At 37.7% G+C, this 14,841-nt stretch overlaps 1 protein-coding gene across 1 annotated transcript in view; it reads right to left on the bottom strand.

Moving 5' to 3' along the window:
- Positions 1 to 1,002: 1,002 nt before the first annotated feature.
- The window catches only part of MCEE (methylmalonyl-CoA epimerase), a 32,548-nt gene continuing 18,709 nt past the window's right edge, over positions 1,003 to 14,841 (bottom strand). Inside the window, exon 3 of the mRNA XM_047766880.1 lies at positions 1,003 to 1,277. Within this exon, the coding sequence (XP_047622836.1) occupies positions 1,125 to 1,277 (153 nt within the window). The 3' untranslated portion in view covers positions 1,003 to 1,124. The remainder of the gene's footprint in view (positions 1,278 to 14,841) is intronic.

Raw genomic sequence — 14,841 nt, 5'->3', positions numbered from 1 at the left:
GAGAACAGTTTGGAGATACCTTAGAAATCTATACATAGAACTTCCATATGACCCCGCAATCCCACTCTTGGGCATATATCCAGACAAAACTCTACTTAAAAGAGACACATGCACCCGCATGTTCATTGCAGCACTATTCACAATAGCCAGGACATGGAAACAACCCAAATGTCCATCGACAGAGGATTGGATTCGGAAGAGGTGGTATATATACACAATGGAATACTACTCAGCCATAAAAAAGAATGACATAATGCCATTTGCAGCAACATGGATGGAGCTAGAGAATCTCATCCTGAGTGAAATGAGCCAGAAAGACAAAGACAAATACCAGATGATATCACTTATAACTGGAATCTAATATCCAGCACAAATGAACATCTCCTCAGAAAAGAAAATCATGGACTTGGAGAAGAGACTTGTGGCTGCCTGATGGGAGGGGGAGGGAGTGGGAGGGATCGGGAGCTTGGGCTTATCAGACACAACTTAGAATAGATTTACAAGGAGATCCTGCTGAATAGCATTGAGAACTTTGTCTAGATACTCATGTTGCAACAGAACAAAGGGTGGGGGAAAAAATGTAATTGTAATGTATACATGTAAGGATAACCTGACCCCCTTGCTGTACAGTGGGAAAATAAAAAAAAGTATAAAAAAAAAAACAAAACTCCTTGACATTAAACAGTTTGCTCTAAAAAACTCTCCATAACATCCTTTGGAATGACTTTGTCCCAGATATGCAGGCACACAGCTGTCAGGTGTCTTTTGTGTATCCATCCTCATACACACACACACACACACACGCACACCCTTCCACGGAGCTAACACACTGTATGCAATTACTCCATTTTAGAATGGGAATAATTTATTTCTATGAATATGATTTTAATAATATTCCCTAAGTATTTAGTAATCAAAGTTTTCTCCAAATCAGGAAAAAATCCAAAGTAATTAGCAAATATTTTGTGTGTATGTGTATGCATATACATACGATTTTAAAAATTTCTTTCTGTAATTTACTTTTTAATTTTGAAACTTTAAGTGATAGAAGCAGTGAAGGACTCAATGCTGAAGTCCACTTTGATAAGGCTTTTTCAGGGCAATTAATTTCCTGAGAACAGAAATCATGCTTGCTCCAGTTCCACAAGGACTCCACCGCAGTCATTAGGATGGAGAAAAATCACTGGTTTTCCATGTGCTCCTATTTTGGGCTCTTCACTTAGAATACGAATCTTCTTCTCTTTCAAATCCATCATAGCTGCATTTATATTATCCACCTTGAGAAAAGGAAAAAAAATAAGAATGCACTTGAGATCATAAAAATACAAATTAGAGTATTATAAGACTTAGAGGAAACTCTGGGAGTTCATGTGTCTATCTCCTTTGCCTTTTGGGAGAACCATTCTTTTCATTTATTTACTTTTTTGGCTGCACCAAAGACATGTGGAAGTTCCTGGGCTAGGGATCAAACCCGTGCCACAGCATCAACCCAAGCTGTTGCAGTGACAATGCCAGATCCTTAACCCACTGTACCACAGGAGAACTTCAGGGAAGAACCATTTTTAAACCATCACAAAAATAAGCTTAATACTTCTAGAGAAGGAAAGGAAGTTGCTAAAATTTCCTAGGTGAGCAACGAAGATGCTGAAGAATTTTCACCATGAGTAAACATGAGTAAACATTTCTCCTTACAAATTAAATAATGTGCTACACTTCACAACACATTCAGTACCACTGGTGGTCCCGCACAAATTATTCTTCCTAAGAGCCTTGGGTTTCTCATTTATGAGGAGATGAGGCGCGCAATATAAATGGCCACAAGATTGAGGTAACAGATAAGAAGCTCTCAGCACAGTTTACAGAAGGTATTCAACAAACATAAGTGCTTCCCTGATTGCTAAACTACCAAACTGTCCCCCACCTACCAAACTGTCTATTGCTTTTGAAATTAAAACTTTATATATGTGAAAATCACTACTACACTGTCACCAAAATGTTCTTCTCCATTCTAAAAAAAATCCAAATTATTTATAATTTTGCAACACTCTTCAAAACCATTTCTATTTTCTTTTTTCTTTTTTTAATTTAATTAATTTAATTTACTTATTTTTTGTCTTTGTAGGGCCACACCCATGGCATATGGAAGTTCCCAGGATAAGGGTCAAATCAGAGCTGCATCCAACACCACAGCCACAGCAACGCCAGACCTGAGCCACATCTTGGACCTACACCACAGCTCAAGTCAATGCCAGATCCTTAACCCACTGAGAGAGGCCAGGGATCAAACCTGCGTTCTCATGGATATTAGTCAGATTTGTTTCTGCTGAGCCACAATGGGAACACCCCATTTCTATTTTCTTCACACTTATTAGCAGTCTAGAAAGGAGAAAATGTGTTTCTATATACTTGATAGAAGAGTGATTCTCCTCTGTCTTGGACTAGGAACCCAGTAAGTGGATAGAAAGAGATAGTAAGAATCCCCATATTCCTAGGCAGTCATAAATCGCCCTGGAGTTTAATGATCTAATAGTATTATAAACAACTTAAAAAACCCAGAGAGAGGCGCTCCTGCTATGGCTCAGTTGATTAAGAAACCAACTAGTATCCATGAGGATGCGGGTTCGATCACTGGCCTTGCTCAGTGGATTAAGGATCTGGCATTGCTGTTGCTGTGGCTGTGGTGTAGGCCGGCAGCTGTGGCTCCGATTCGACCCCTAGCCTGGCAACTTACATATGCTGCCAGTGCAGCCCTGAAAAGGAAAAAAAAAAAAAAAAAAACCTGAGAGAATAACACACATGTACCCAAATATAGATTTAACAAATGTTTATATTTATACAATTTTACTTTCAAAGAGCCAAGGATTACATAGTGGACTCTAAAACTGGTCAAACAACTGACCACATGAGAGGATACTAAATGTTACCATAATTTCTTTAAACACAGTACATTCTACATTCCTGGTAATGTTTCTTTTTAAACCCGACAGCTATATCAAGGTTATGCCCAAACTATGACCATGGTCATTTCGTGCCATCTTGAAATAGCTGGTCTAGTCTCCTCTTTTTCAAAACAGGATTCCTGATAGCTTCCCTTTTTGTATCTAAATATAATGAATTTTCATTCTACTGAATTTGACTTCTTTTTCCATTTTCCCAAAGTTAGGATAAATTCAGTCTTTCCATTTCAAAATAATTCAAAAATTATACAGTACATGAAACTTTAAACAGAGCTTGTAGTCAAATACCCCTTGACTAACACTAATATCACCTCCTGCTACAGAGCTAACTACTATCCTCACTTTGACATATGCTCTTTCAAATCTCAAAATATAGTTATAATCCTTGCACATGTATGTAATAATAAAGCATCTGGTCCTGTCTAGGAGAGGTCTGGCCTTGACTTCTGGGAGATAACCTACATAACCTGATAGGAGTGACTTTGGGGTAGAAGTTGACCAAACTGAATCTGAAAGTAGAGCTGGCCACCACAGTCTTAGGGTAGAAGTTGGCCATGCTAGAAACCATGTGATTTAAGGTGGGAGCTGTGGGTCACACAGTATCTAGAGACTGAGTTCAACTAGGTGGGCAACCAACTAACCAACCAACCAATCATGCCTGAGTAGGAAAGCCCCAAGGAAATTCAGCACTGGAGTGTGTGTGAGACTCTTTAGTTGGTAATACTGAGGCACACTGTCACACATCAGTGCCAGGGCGATCTGTGTCCTGAGGACAATGGGAGCTCTGCAGGAGAGCCCTCCCAGACACTGCCCTGAGTTTCTTCCTTTGTCTGACTCGGGTCTGTATCATTTCCCTGTAATGAATCATAAGCATGAATATAACAGTTTTCAGTAAGCTCTGCAAGCATTTCTAGGGAGTTACTGAGTATGAGGGTGACTGGAAACCCCTAAATATAAAAATGGTATCAAGTGAGGGTGGTCTTCTGGAAGACTGCATGTTCCCTAAACTTGAGAGATGGCTCTAAACTCTGCAGTCTAATATGTATATCAATTAAAGTTTACATATATATATACACACACACACTTTATATATATATATATAAACACACATATATACATATATGCACACAAACATATATACTGTGTGTGTACATGTGTGTGCATAGGTATCTTTCGGATGCATTATTTGTTTTTCTTCTATATGTACAATTTGCTTTTTTAATTTTTTAATTTTTTTTGTCTTTTGTCTTTTAAGGGGGCAACTGCAGCATATGGAGGTTCCCAGGCTAGGAGTCCAATCAGAGCCATAGCCACTGGCCTACACCACAGCCACAGCAACATGTGATCCCAGCCGCATCTGCAACCTACACCATAGCTCATGGCAATGCTCGAACCTTAACCCACTGAGCAAGGCCAGGGATCGAACCCACATCCTCATGGGTAAGAGTCAGATTCATTAACCACTGAGCCATGACAGGAACTCCCATTATTTTCTTTTTTAGTTAATATACCTTAGCAATTTTCCTATGCCAGTGCATACAGATCAACAACTTTTAACCAATTACATGGTGTCCTAAATAATTATGTTATAAAAATACAAAGGGTGAGCGAATCATTCCCCTACTAATCAACATTCAGGTGATAAGAAGTAAAACCTGGCCTCTTCTCAATGGTTAAATGATACATTGTCCTTCCCTGGTGTCCCCTACTGAACAAAAGAGTTTGGTGAGTGTTCATTGACAAGATCCATTGGCACCTGAGGGCATGTGCACATAGCAGGACTGGTGAAGATAGATAAAAATATATTAAAGCAAAATTAAAAGATATGGAGGACAGATTTAGACATTCTAAAAAAACTGGCTGAAGAAAAAGAGACCAGATGGATGACAGCAATATTTGAAAAGATAACTAATAATTTTCCATAACTGAAGAAAGACATGAGTCCTCAAATGAAAAGTGCACTTGAGAACACAGCAGGATAAATAAAGATAAACCAATACCTATACAGATAACAGAGAAACTGAATAACATCAATGATACAGAGAATATCTTGGGAGTTCCTGTCATGGCGCAGCAGAAACTAATTCAACTAGGAACTGTGAGTTGCAGGTTCGATCCCTGGCCTCACTCAGTTGGTTAAGGATCTGTTGTTGCCATGAGCTGTGGTGTAGGTTGCAGAGTTGACTCAGATCTGGTGTTGCTGTGGCTGTGGCAGAGGCCAGCAGCTGTAGCTCTGATTAGACCCCTAGCCTGGCAATCTCCATATGCCAAGGGTACAGCCTTAAAAAGCCAAAAAAAAAAAAAAGATACAGAGAATATCCTAAGATATTCAGAGAAAAACAACAATCACATACAAATTGAACTGACAGCAAATTCTTACTAGTAGAACAGAGACCAGAAGAGGAAGGAATAATGTCAGATTACTGAGGTAAAATTATGTAAATCTAGAATCGTAAACTATCTAAGTTATCATTCAAGACCCCTGCTTTCTCTCTCTCTCTCTCTTTCTCTCTCTCTCTCTCTCTCTCACACACACACACACACACACACACACCTGTATAACAACAAAAAGGCTCAAAGCAGATATAATAACCAATGGCCATGTGTGCAGATTATTGGGGTTTTAATTCAAACCGACACACAAATAGTTACAGGGAGTTCCCCCTGTGGCTCAGTGGTAATGAACCCAACTAATATCCGTGAGGACATGGATTCAATCCATGGACCCACTCAGTGGGTTGAGTATCTGGTGTAACATGAACTGCGGTATAGGCCAGCATCTGCAGCTCTGATTCAACCCTTAGCCTGGGAACTTCCATATGCCATGGGTGTGGTGCTAAAAAGACAAAAAAGAAAAAAAAAGAGTTATAGAAGAACAAGTTTGAATATCTACTAGATATTTCATGATATTAGAGGATTACCATTAATTTCATTTCAGATGCCATTATAATTTTGTATATATAAAACATGCAATCAATACACACAACTAATATACTTATGAATGAAACTACATAATGTCTAGAAATGGCTTCAAATTAACATAGGAAGAGGGAAATGTGATAATGTGATGGAGGGAATATATATGGAATAAGATTGTCCATGAATATTATAACAGTTAAGGAGTTCCCTGGTGGCACAGTGGGTTAAGGATCTGGCATTACGGTGGCGTGGGTTCAGTCCCTGGCCCAGGAATGTCCACATACCACAAGTGTGGCCAAAAAAAACCAAAAAAAAGTTGAAATTGGATTTAGGTACATTTAATGTACATTAGGTCATTAGGTTCATTGTATTATTGTCTTTGTGTTTGAAGTTTTCTGTAAGTTGAAAGAATTAAGGTGAACTGCTAAACAAACAGAACTAAAATTTATTATCTCTAAAATAGAGGAAGAAAGAATGTAAAAAAAAAAGTTTTTCAATCCAATAGAAGGCAAAAAAGGGGGGAGGGAACTAAAAACCAAAAAAAAAAAAGTAAAAGAAAACTTCAAGTACATTAGTAGGTTAAAGTTAGGAATTAAAAAATGTGATTATAAGAATAATAAAATATTTATTTATTTATTTATTTATTTATTTATTTACTTTTTTGGCCACATCTGCAGCATATGGAAGTTCCCAGATCAGGGATCAAATCCAAGCCAGAGCTGCGACCTACACCACAGCAGCAGCAACACCGGATCCTTAACCCACTGCAGCAGGATGGGGATCAAACCCACCTCCAGAGAGACAAGCCTGATCATCAATCCATAGCATGAACTCCAAGAACATTAAAATTTTTGACGTACTTGTTGATTGAAAGAGATAAACCTAAACAACAACAACAAAAAATTAGCTATATGCTCCTTTTTAGGAGAATATAAATATCTCCTAAGAAGAGACCTAAACAAAACCACACATACAAAAAGGAGTAAAGGGATGGGTAAAAGACATACCAGGAAAACATTAACCAAGAGGAAGTTGATATAGCAATATTAAATCAGACAGAACAGATTTAAGGTGAAATACACTAACAAATAAAAACAGATACTACCTAAAAATAAAACAATCCACCAAGATAATAAAACAATCTTGAATCTGAATGTCTCTAATAGTATTGACTTGAAAAATAAAAAGCAAATTAAACATGTATAGCTCCCAGTATCTGATAAAGTAGACAAAAGATTATTAAGGACAAAGACAAGTTGTAATAGTTCTTTTAATACTCTGGATATAAGTCTCTCATCAGAAACATGATTTGCAAATATTCTCTCCCATTCTGTGGGTTAATACAAGTTTGGTGGTTTTGGGGTTTGTTTGTTTTTTTTTTGTCTTTTTAGGGTTGCACTTGTAGGATATGGAGGTTCCCAGGCTAAGGGTCAAATCAGAGCTGCTGCTGCCCACCTATGCCACAGCCACAGCAACACTGGATCTGAGCTGCATCTGCAACTTACACCACACCTCATGGCAATGCCAGATCTTTGATCCACTGAGAAAGGCCAGGGGTCAAACCTGCATCCTCATGGATACTAGTTGGGTTCATTAACTGCTGAGCCATGATGGCAACTCCCTTAACATAAGCTTTTAATTTTGATGAAGCCCAGCTTATGAACCTTCCGTTTATCATGTGCCTTTGGTGTCATATCTAAGAAACCACTGCCTAATCCAAGGTCATGAAAATGTACACCTATGTTTTCTTCCTAAGAGTTTTATAGCTTCAGCTCTCACCTTTAGATCTTTGATCTATTTTCAGTTAATTTTTATAAGGTATTATACAACTATGGGGGTTTTGAGGCCCTGGTTAAGGCTGGTCAGTTTTCCTTCTTGGGCAACTGATTAAGTACATACCCCAAATACTTCCCTTCACAGGGTCTCATATTCTGGGGCCAGTCTGTGCCCATCTTAATTGCAGAAGAGACAGGCACCAGATAACTTGGTACAATCCCTATGCCCCAGAGCCTATAGAATTATTCAAATTAGCCAATCTAGAGGGAGCCCATGAAACCTAGCTAACCCCATTCCACTTGTGCCACTCAGCTTTCTCCTGCAGCTGCAGTTTGCTGTTACCCTATCCCCAAGCACAACTCCATGTGTCCTTTGCAATCTTCTCCCATTTGGAGCTCTAACAAAGAGTTCTGCCTGTCACCTACCCAGGTGTCATTATGTTGTGTCCAGCAATAAAAAGAATCTTCCAGGAGTTCTCTTGTGGTGCAGTGTTAAGGGTTAAGGATTTGGCGTTGTTACTGCAGTGGCTTGGGTCGCTGCTGTGGCTCAGATTCAATCCCTGGCTCAGGGAGCTTCCACATGCCACAGGTGCAGCCAAAAAACAGAAAGAAAAGAAAAAAAGAATCTTCATGTGGTGTGAGATAAGGGTTCCAATACATTCCTTTGCATGTAGATAGATATCCAGTTGTCCCAATGCCATTTGTTGAAAAGACTATTCTTTCCCCATTGGGTGGTGTTGGTACCCTTATTGAAAATTAAGTATGAGGGTTTTATGTTTAACTCTTAATTTGAGAGTAATCCATTTATCTCGATTCCTATCCTTATGCTAGTACCACACCATTTTGATTTTTGTAGCACTGTAGTTATGTTTTAAAGTCATAAAGTGTGAATCCTTCAACTTTGTTTTTCTCTTTAAAGACTGCTTTGGCTATTTGAAATTCCTTGCATTTCGATGTGAATTTTATAATTATTTTGTTATTTCTTCAAAGATATCAGCTGAGAATCTGCACTAAATGTATAGATCAACATAGGGAATAGTGCCATCTTAACAATACTCAGTCATCTGATCCATGAACATAGATTATCTTCCATTTATCCATGTCTTCTTTAATTTCTTTCAACAATGTTTTGTAGTTTTCAGGGTACAATTTTGACAGTTCTTTTGTTAAATTTATTCCTTGGTATTTTGTTCTTTTTAATGCTATTGTAAGTGAAATTGCTTTAATTCCATTTTCAGATGTCTTTTTTTGCTTTTTTAGCGCTGCATGTGCAGCACATGGAAGTTCCCAAAGTAGGGGTCAAATTGGAGCTGCAGCTGCCAGCCTACACCACAGCCACAGCAAAGTGGAATCCGAGCTGCATCTGCGACCTACAACAGCTCACAGCAACACTGGATCCTTAACACACTGAGTGAGGCCAGGGACTGAACCCGCAACCTCATGGATACTGGTCAGATTCACTACCACTTTTCCACAATGGGAACTCCCGATGTCTTGTTTTTTTTAATCCAGATACAAATATTTATATTTTAATTAGTGTTTAATCCAATTAAACATAATGTAATACTCATATAGTTGAATTTAAGTCTATCATCTTTTTTCTGTCTCATTAATACTTTGTTCCTCCTACCCTGATCTTTTGTTCAAATGTGTATTTTTGTTGTGTTTGATTTGATCTCTTTAATTATATTTTAGTTATCTCTTAATTTTCTTCATGACTGTTCTAGAGTTTACAACATATATTTTGATCTTATCAGTCTACCACTTCACATGTAACATAAGAAACTTAAAAGCATAAGTTTGCCCAACTCCCATCCTTTATACTGTCATAAATTTTACTTCCATGTTATAAGCCCTACAATACATTTTTAAAATTTCAAGTCAGGTGTCTCTTACATAATTTAAAAAAAAAGGATATCTAAAAAATTATTATTTTAATCTATATATTTACCATTTCTGGTGCTCCTCATTCCTTCTAAAGATCTGTTTTCCCCTGGTATCATCTCCCTTCATCCTGAAGAACATCTTTGGTATTTTTTTGTAGCACAGGTCTGTTGGGCATGAATCTTCCAATTTTTGTTTAATTAAAAATGTTTTTGGAGTTCCTGCTGTGGCACAGTGGGTTAAGAATCTGACTGCAGCAGTTCAGGTCACTGCAGAAACTCAAGTTTGATCCCTAGGAACTTCCATGTGCTGAGGATGCAGTTGTAAATTTTTTTTAAAAAAAGTTTTCAATTAACTTCCACTTTTGAAGGATATTTTCATCAAATTTTTTTTATAATTTTTTTTATTTTCCCACTGTACAGCAAGGGGGTCAGGTTATCCTTACATGTATACATTACAATTACATTTTTTCCCCCACTCTTTTTCATCAAATTTATAATTCTAGGGTGACAGGGTTTTTTTTTGTTGTTGTTGCTGCTGTTTTTTTAAGACTATTTTTTAAAGAACAGTTTTAGGTTCACTTTAAAAGAAAGTACAGAGATTTCCCACACAATCCCTGTCCCTACAGTCTGCCTAGCTTCTATCATCAGCATACCCCCCCATATGGTATATTTGCTACAAATGATGAGCCCATAGTGACACAGCATTATTGCCCAATTATTTATTGCCCAAGCATTATTTACCTCAGGGATCATTCTTGGTGTTGTATGTTCTATGGGTTTGGACAAATGTAGGATGACATGTAGCCATAGTTATGGTATCATACAGAGTATTTTCCACTGTCCTAAAAATCCTCTCTGCTCTGCCTATTCATCATTTCTCCCCACCCTCAGCAACCACTGATCTTTTCACTGTCTCCATAGTTTTGCCTTTTCCAGTGTCATATAGTTGGAATCATACAGTATATATTCTTTACAGATTGGCTTTTTGCCAATCAGTAATATGCATTTAAGATCCCTCCATGTTCCATGTCTTTTCATAGCTTGAAAGCTCATTTCTTTTTAGTGTTAAAAGTATTCCTTTTTCTGACCAAAGATAACACAAAAAAAGAAAACTACAGGCCAATTTCACTGATGAACATCAATGCAAAAATCCTCAACAAAATACTAGCAAACCGCATCCAGCAATAAAAAAAAAAAAAAAAAAGTATTCCATTATCCGGATGTACAAGCTCATTTATTCACTCACCTATTGAAGGATCAGAGCAGCCTTTAGTCTAGGACCAATTTTCCTCACTACTATGCAAAGCTCTTCTGAATATTCTCTCCAATATCCCATGAATTACAAGGTCTTCCACCATGGTTGGTGGAACACAACCATTCCAATCTCTGAAAAAGGACCATTCCCTCTCATACTTCCAAGGAGCTCTATTCCCAGCTTGACGTAGTGACTTTACATGTATGCCCTGTTCACCATTTAAATGAAGACTTGAGAGGCACTGCTGACCTCTGGAGAGCACTCTCCATGCAGCTCTCTCCTTTCCTGTCCTTTCTCCTTCTAACTCAGACCACCTTGCCCTCCCCAGACTTCCAGCTCCAGTCAGCTTGGTTTCTCCCCTCCTGCACTGCAACCAGAAACATTCTCCCCAGCCAGTAAGCTGGGAAATTGTAGGTTTATCTTTTTTTTTCTTCCTCTGAGAAATCAATGTGCTATACTGCCTAATGTCCAATGCTAGAGAACCATTATTTTCATATATTTTGCCTAAAGTTTTTGTTTGAAGCAAAAAGATAAATCTGTTACAGCATCTTGGCTGGAATTAGAATTCTAAATTGGGGAGTCTCCATCGTGGCTCAGTGGTTAAAGAATCTGACTAGGAACCATGAGGTTGCAGGTTTGATCCCTGGCTTCACTCAGTGGGTTAGGGATCCTGTGTTGCTGTGAGCTGTGGTGTAGGTTTCAGACATGGCTCAGATCCCGTGTTGCTGTGGCTCTGGTGTAGGCTGGTGGCTACAGCTCCCATTAGACCCCTAGTCTGGGAACCTCTATATGCCATGGGTGTGGCCCCAGAAAAATACGAAGGAAAAAAAAAAAAAGAATTCTAAATTGGCATGTTTCTTTGGTCAGCATCTAAAAAAATGTCATTTCATAATTTCTGTTGTCTTTTTTTTTCCTTCTGATTGCTTTTAAGATTTTCTGCTTATCTTTCATTTTCAGCTTGACTGTGATGTGCTAAGGCAGTTTCATTTGTATTTCTTCTGCTTTAGGTTGCTGAGCATCTGTTGATGTCTAACCTCTGACTGGTAATGTCCTTGTCAACTATTTCTTCAATTATTGCTTCTATTTTCTCTCTTCTCTCTTTTTGGGACTCCAGGTATAATCTGCTAAAACTTTGACCATATTCTACATCTCTCATATACTCTACTTGGCTTTTTATTTTTTCTTCTGTATTTTTTCCTCGATTTTGGATTCTGGCCTCTGGAACTTGAGGATAAACTTCTATTGTTTTAAGCCACCAAGTTCACAGTAATTTATTACGGCAGCCCTAGGAAAGTAAAACAATCACTAAGTACCCACACAGAAATTGAACTTAATAAGTAGATGGCAGGTGGCAGGAGACAAATTTCTCACTGTTGAAATGGGGCATTATAGATAAGCAAGGGAGAAGGCTAGAGTGGTCCATCTGGTAATGGATTAAAGTTAGAGACATCGGTATGAATTCATGAGCTCATGAGTATCTCAGAAAAGGTATTTTATGGGAGTTCTCTTGTGGTTCAGCGGGTTAAGGACCCAGCATTGTCACTGCAGTGGCTTGGGATGCTGCTGTGGTGCAGGTTTGATTCCTGGCCCAGGAACTTTCACATGCAAAGGGCGTGACCAAAAAAGACATCTATGTGGTTATATACAGAAATATTTATATATTCAGTACACACACACACATAAGTCTGTGCCCTGTTAGCCAAGAAGGCCTAGAAGCAATGACACCCCAGGAGCAACGAGCACATCGTAAGCCCAGATCTTGGTTTCTAACAGCATTCCCTAGTGAAAGAAACCAGGGCTTCTTGGGGAAATGGCCAGTTCTAGGTTAGCAGAGGGAACACAGGTAATATGTCTAGAGAATCTTGCAGTGCCAGAAAATAAGGAAATGTGGGAGGGGGAAAAAAAAAGATAGACTTTGTTAAAGGGACGCAAGAGTCAACCAAAAATGTCCTATTGGCAAAGCTAGCACAATCCGAGCAACAAAATAAAGTAGTATTGGATTATAGTGCAAAGTATAAAATAAATATCTGTAAGTCATCATTAATATGATTGAAAAATGAATGACTGAATAGGTAAATGGGGAAAAACAAGCAAATCTTGCATGCAGGAAGAGTTCAAATAATTTATGGAATTATGAAGGAGATGGAACATAGCCCTCTATTCCTTCAGTATTGGCTCCACATGGTGATTTCTTTCCAAAGATTATAATATGGAAAAAAAGAAAAAAATAGTAACTTCACAGTGGAGAAACATGAACTTCAAAATCAATAAGCCTAGTCTAAATCCAAAATCAATAGCCCTAGTTTAATCAAGACGAAAATATCAGACAAATCTCAATTTGTGACATTTTACCAAAAAAATGACCAGTAATCCTCAAATACATCAAGGCAATCCAAGACAAGTAATATCTGAGAACCTATCACAGACAAGAGCCTAAGGAGACATGATGACTAAATGGAATGTGGTGCCTGGAACAGAAAAACGACATTGGATAAAAACTAAGAAAATCTTATATCAATTTAACTCATCAACTGTGACAAAATATACTGTACTAGTAAGATCTTAATAATATTAAAAAAAATAGCCTAAAGATGGAGTTCCCGTTGTGGCGCAGTGGATAACGAATTTGACTAGGAACCATGAGGTTGCGGGTTCGGTCCCTGCCCTTGCTCAGTGGGTTAACGATCTGGCGTTGCCGTGAGCTGTGGTGTAGGTTGCGGACACGGCTCGGATCCCGCGTTGCTGTGGCTACAGCTCCGATTAGACCCCTAGCCTGGGAACCTCCATATGCCAGGGGAGCGGCCCAAAGAAATAGCAAAAAGCCAAAAAAAAAAAAAACAAAAACAAAACCTAAAGAGATTAATTGTTTGGGTTAGTTAGAACACATCAACTATAAGGACACTGGTGAATTAATCCAGTAAATTTGATTTATGGATTGTGTATATAATGAAAGAAGATTTATTTTTAATTTTGATCAATATGATAACATCATTGTGTTTATTTTTTGGAGATGCAAATTACATAAAAGTAAAATGAGCTGTGAGTTACTTTTAAATAGTTTAACAAGAAAAAATAAATAAATAGTTTAACAAAGGAAAAAAGATAAACTGTGGCAAGATCTTAAAAACTGTTGAATTTGGGTGATGGGAATACATTCATTACATTATTTTTTTTCCACTTCTTGTATGTTAAAACTTTTCATAGTGCCTGCTTGATAACTTCTACTCTACATATGATCATGGATATTTTCATTACAGAATACTTCATTCAATTATAAATATTTAAAATTCTGATACTGCATCTCAATTTTGAGTATACCGCTTCTTCAGTACCCCTTATTCCAAGAAACACTTCTAAGATTTAATAAGTTAGATTTTTTTGGAAAAATGCCTAACTGACATTTTACTAGCATTTTATTTCTATTTCTGTTACTATTTCTATCATTGACTTTGATTTTAAAGATCTTATTTCCATTTGTTATTTGTTGACTTGCTAATGATGGTCACTCTAAATGGTGTGAGGTGGTACCTCAGTGCAGTTTTGATTTGCATTTCTCTAATAATTAGTGACGTTGAACATTTTTCATGTGCCTGCTGGCCATATGGATGTCTTCTTTGTTGAAATATCTATTTAGGTCATCTGCCCATTTTTCATTGGGTTTTTTTTTGTTGTTGAATTGTACGACTTGTTTATATATTTTGGAGAGTTAAACTTTGTCAGCTGAAAATTTTGCTGAAAAAGATACATGCACCTGTATGCTCATCGCAGCATATTCACAATAGCCGCGACATGGAAACAACCTAAATGCGCATTGATAGATGAAAGGATTAGGAAGATGTGGTACATATATACAATGGAATACTACTCAACCATAAAAACGTACAAAATAATGCCATTTGCAGCAACAGGGATGGAAGTAGAAACTCATACTGAGTGAAGTAAGTCAGGAAGGGAAAGACAGATACCATATGATATCATTTATATGTGGAGTCTAAAATACAGCACAAATGATCTATCTACAAAACAGAAAAGATCATGGACATGTAGGA

The sequence above is a fragment of the Phacochoerus africanus genome, chromosome 2 (assembly GCF_016906955.1).
Source record: "Phacochoerus africanus isolate WHEZ1 chromosome 2, ROS_Pafr_v1, whole genome shotgun sequence".
In the NCBI taxonomy this organism is placed as follows: Eukaryota; Metazoa; Chordata; class Mammalia; order Artiodactyla; family Suidae; genus Phacochoerus; species Phacochoerus africanus.
The sequence above is the reverse complement of the archived record's forward strand: the minus strand, read 5'-3'. Positions and strand labels throughout refer to the sequence as shown.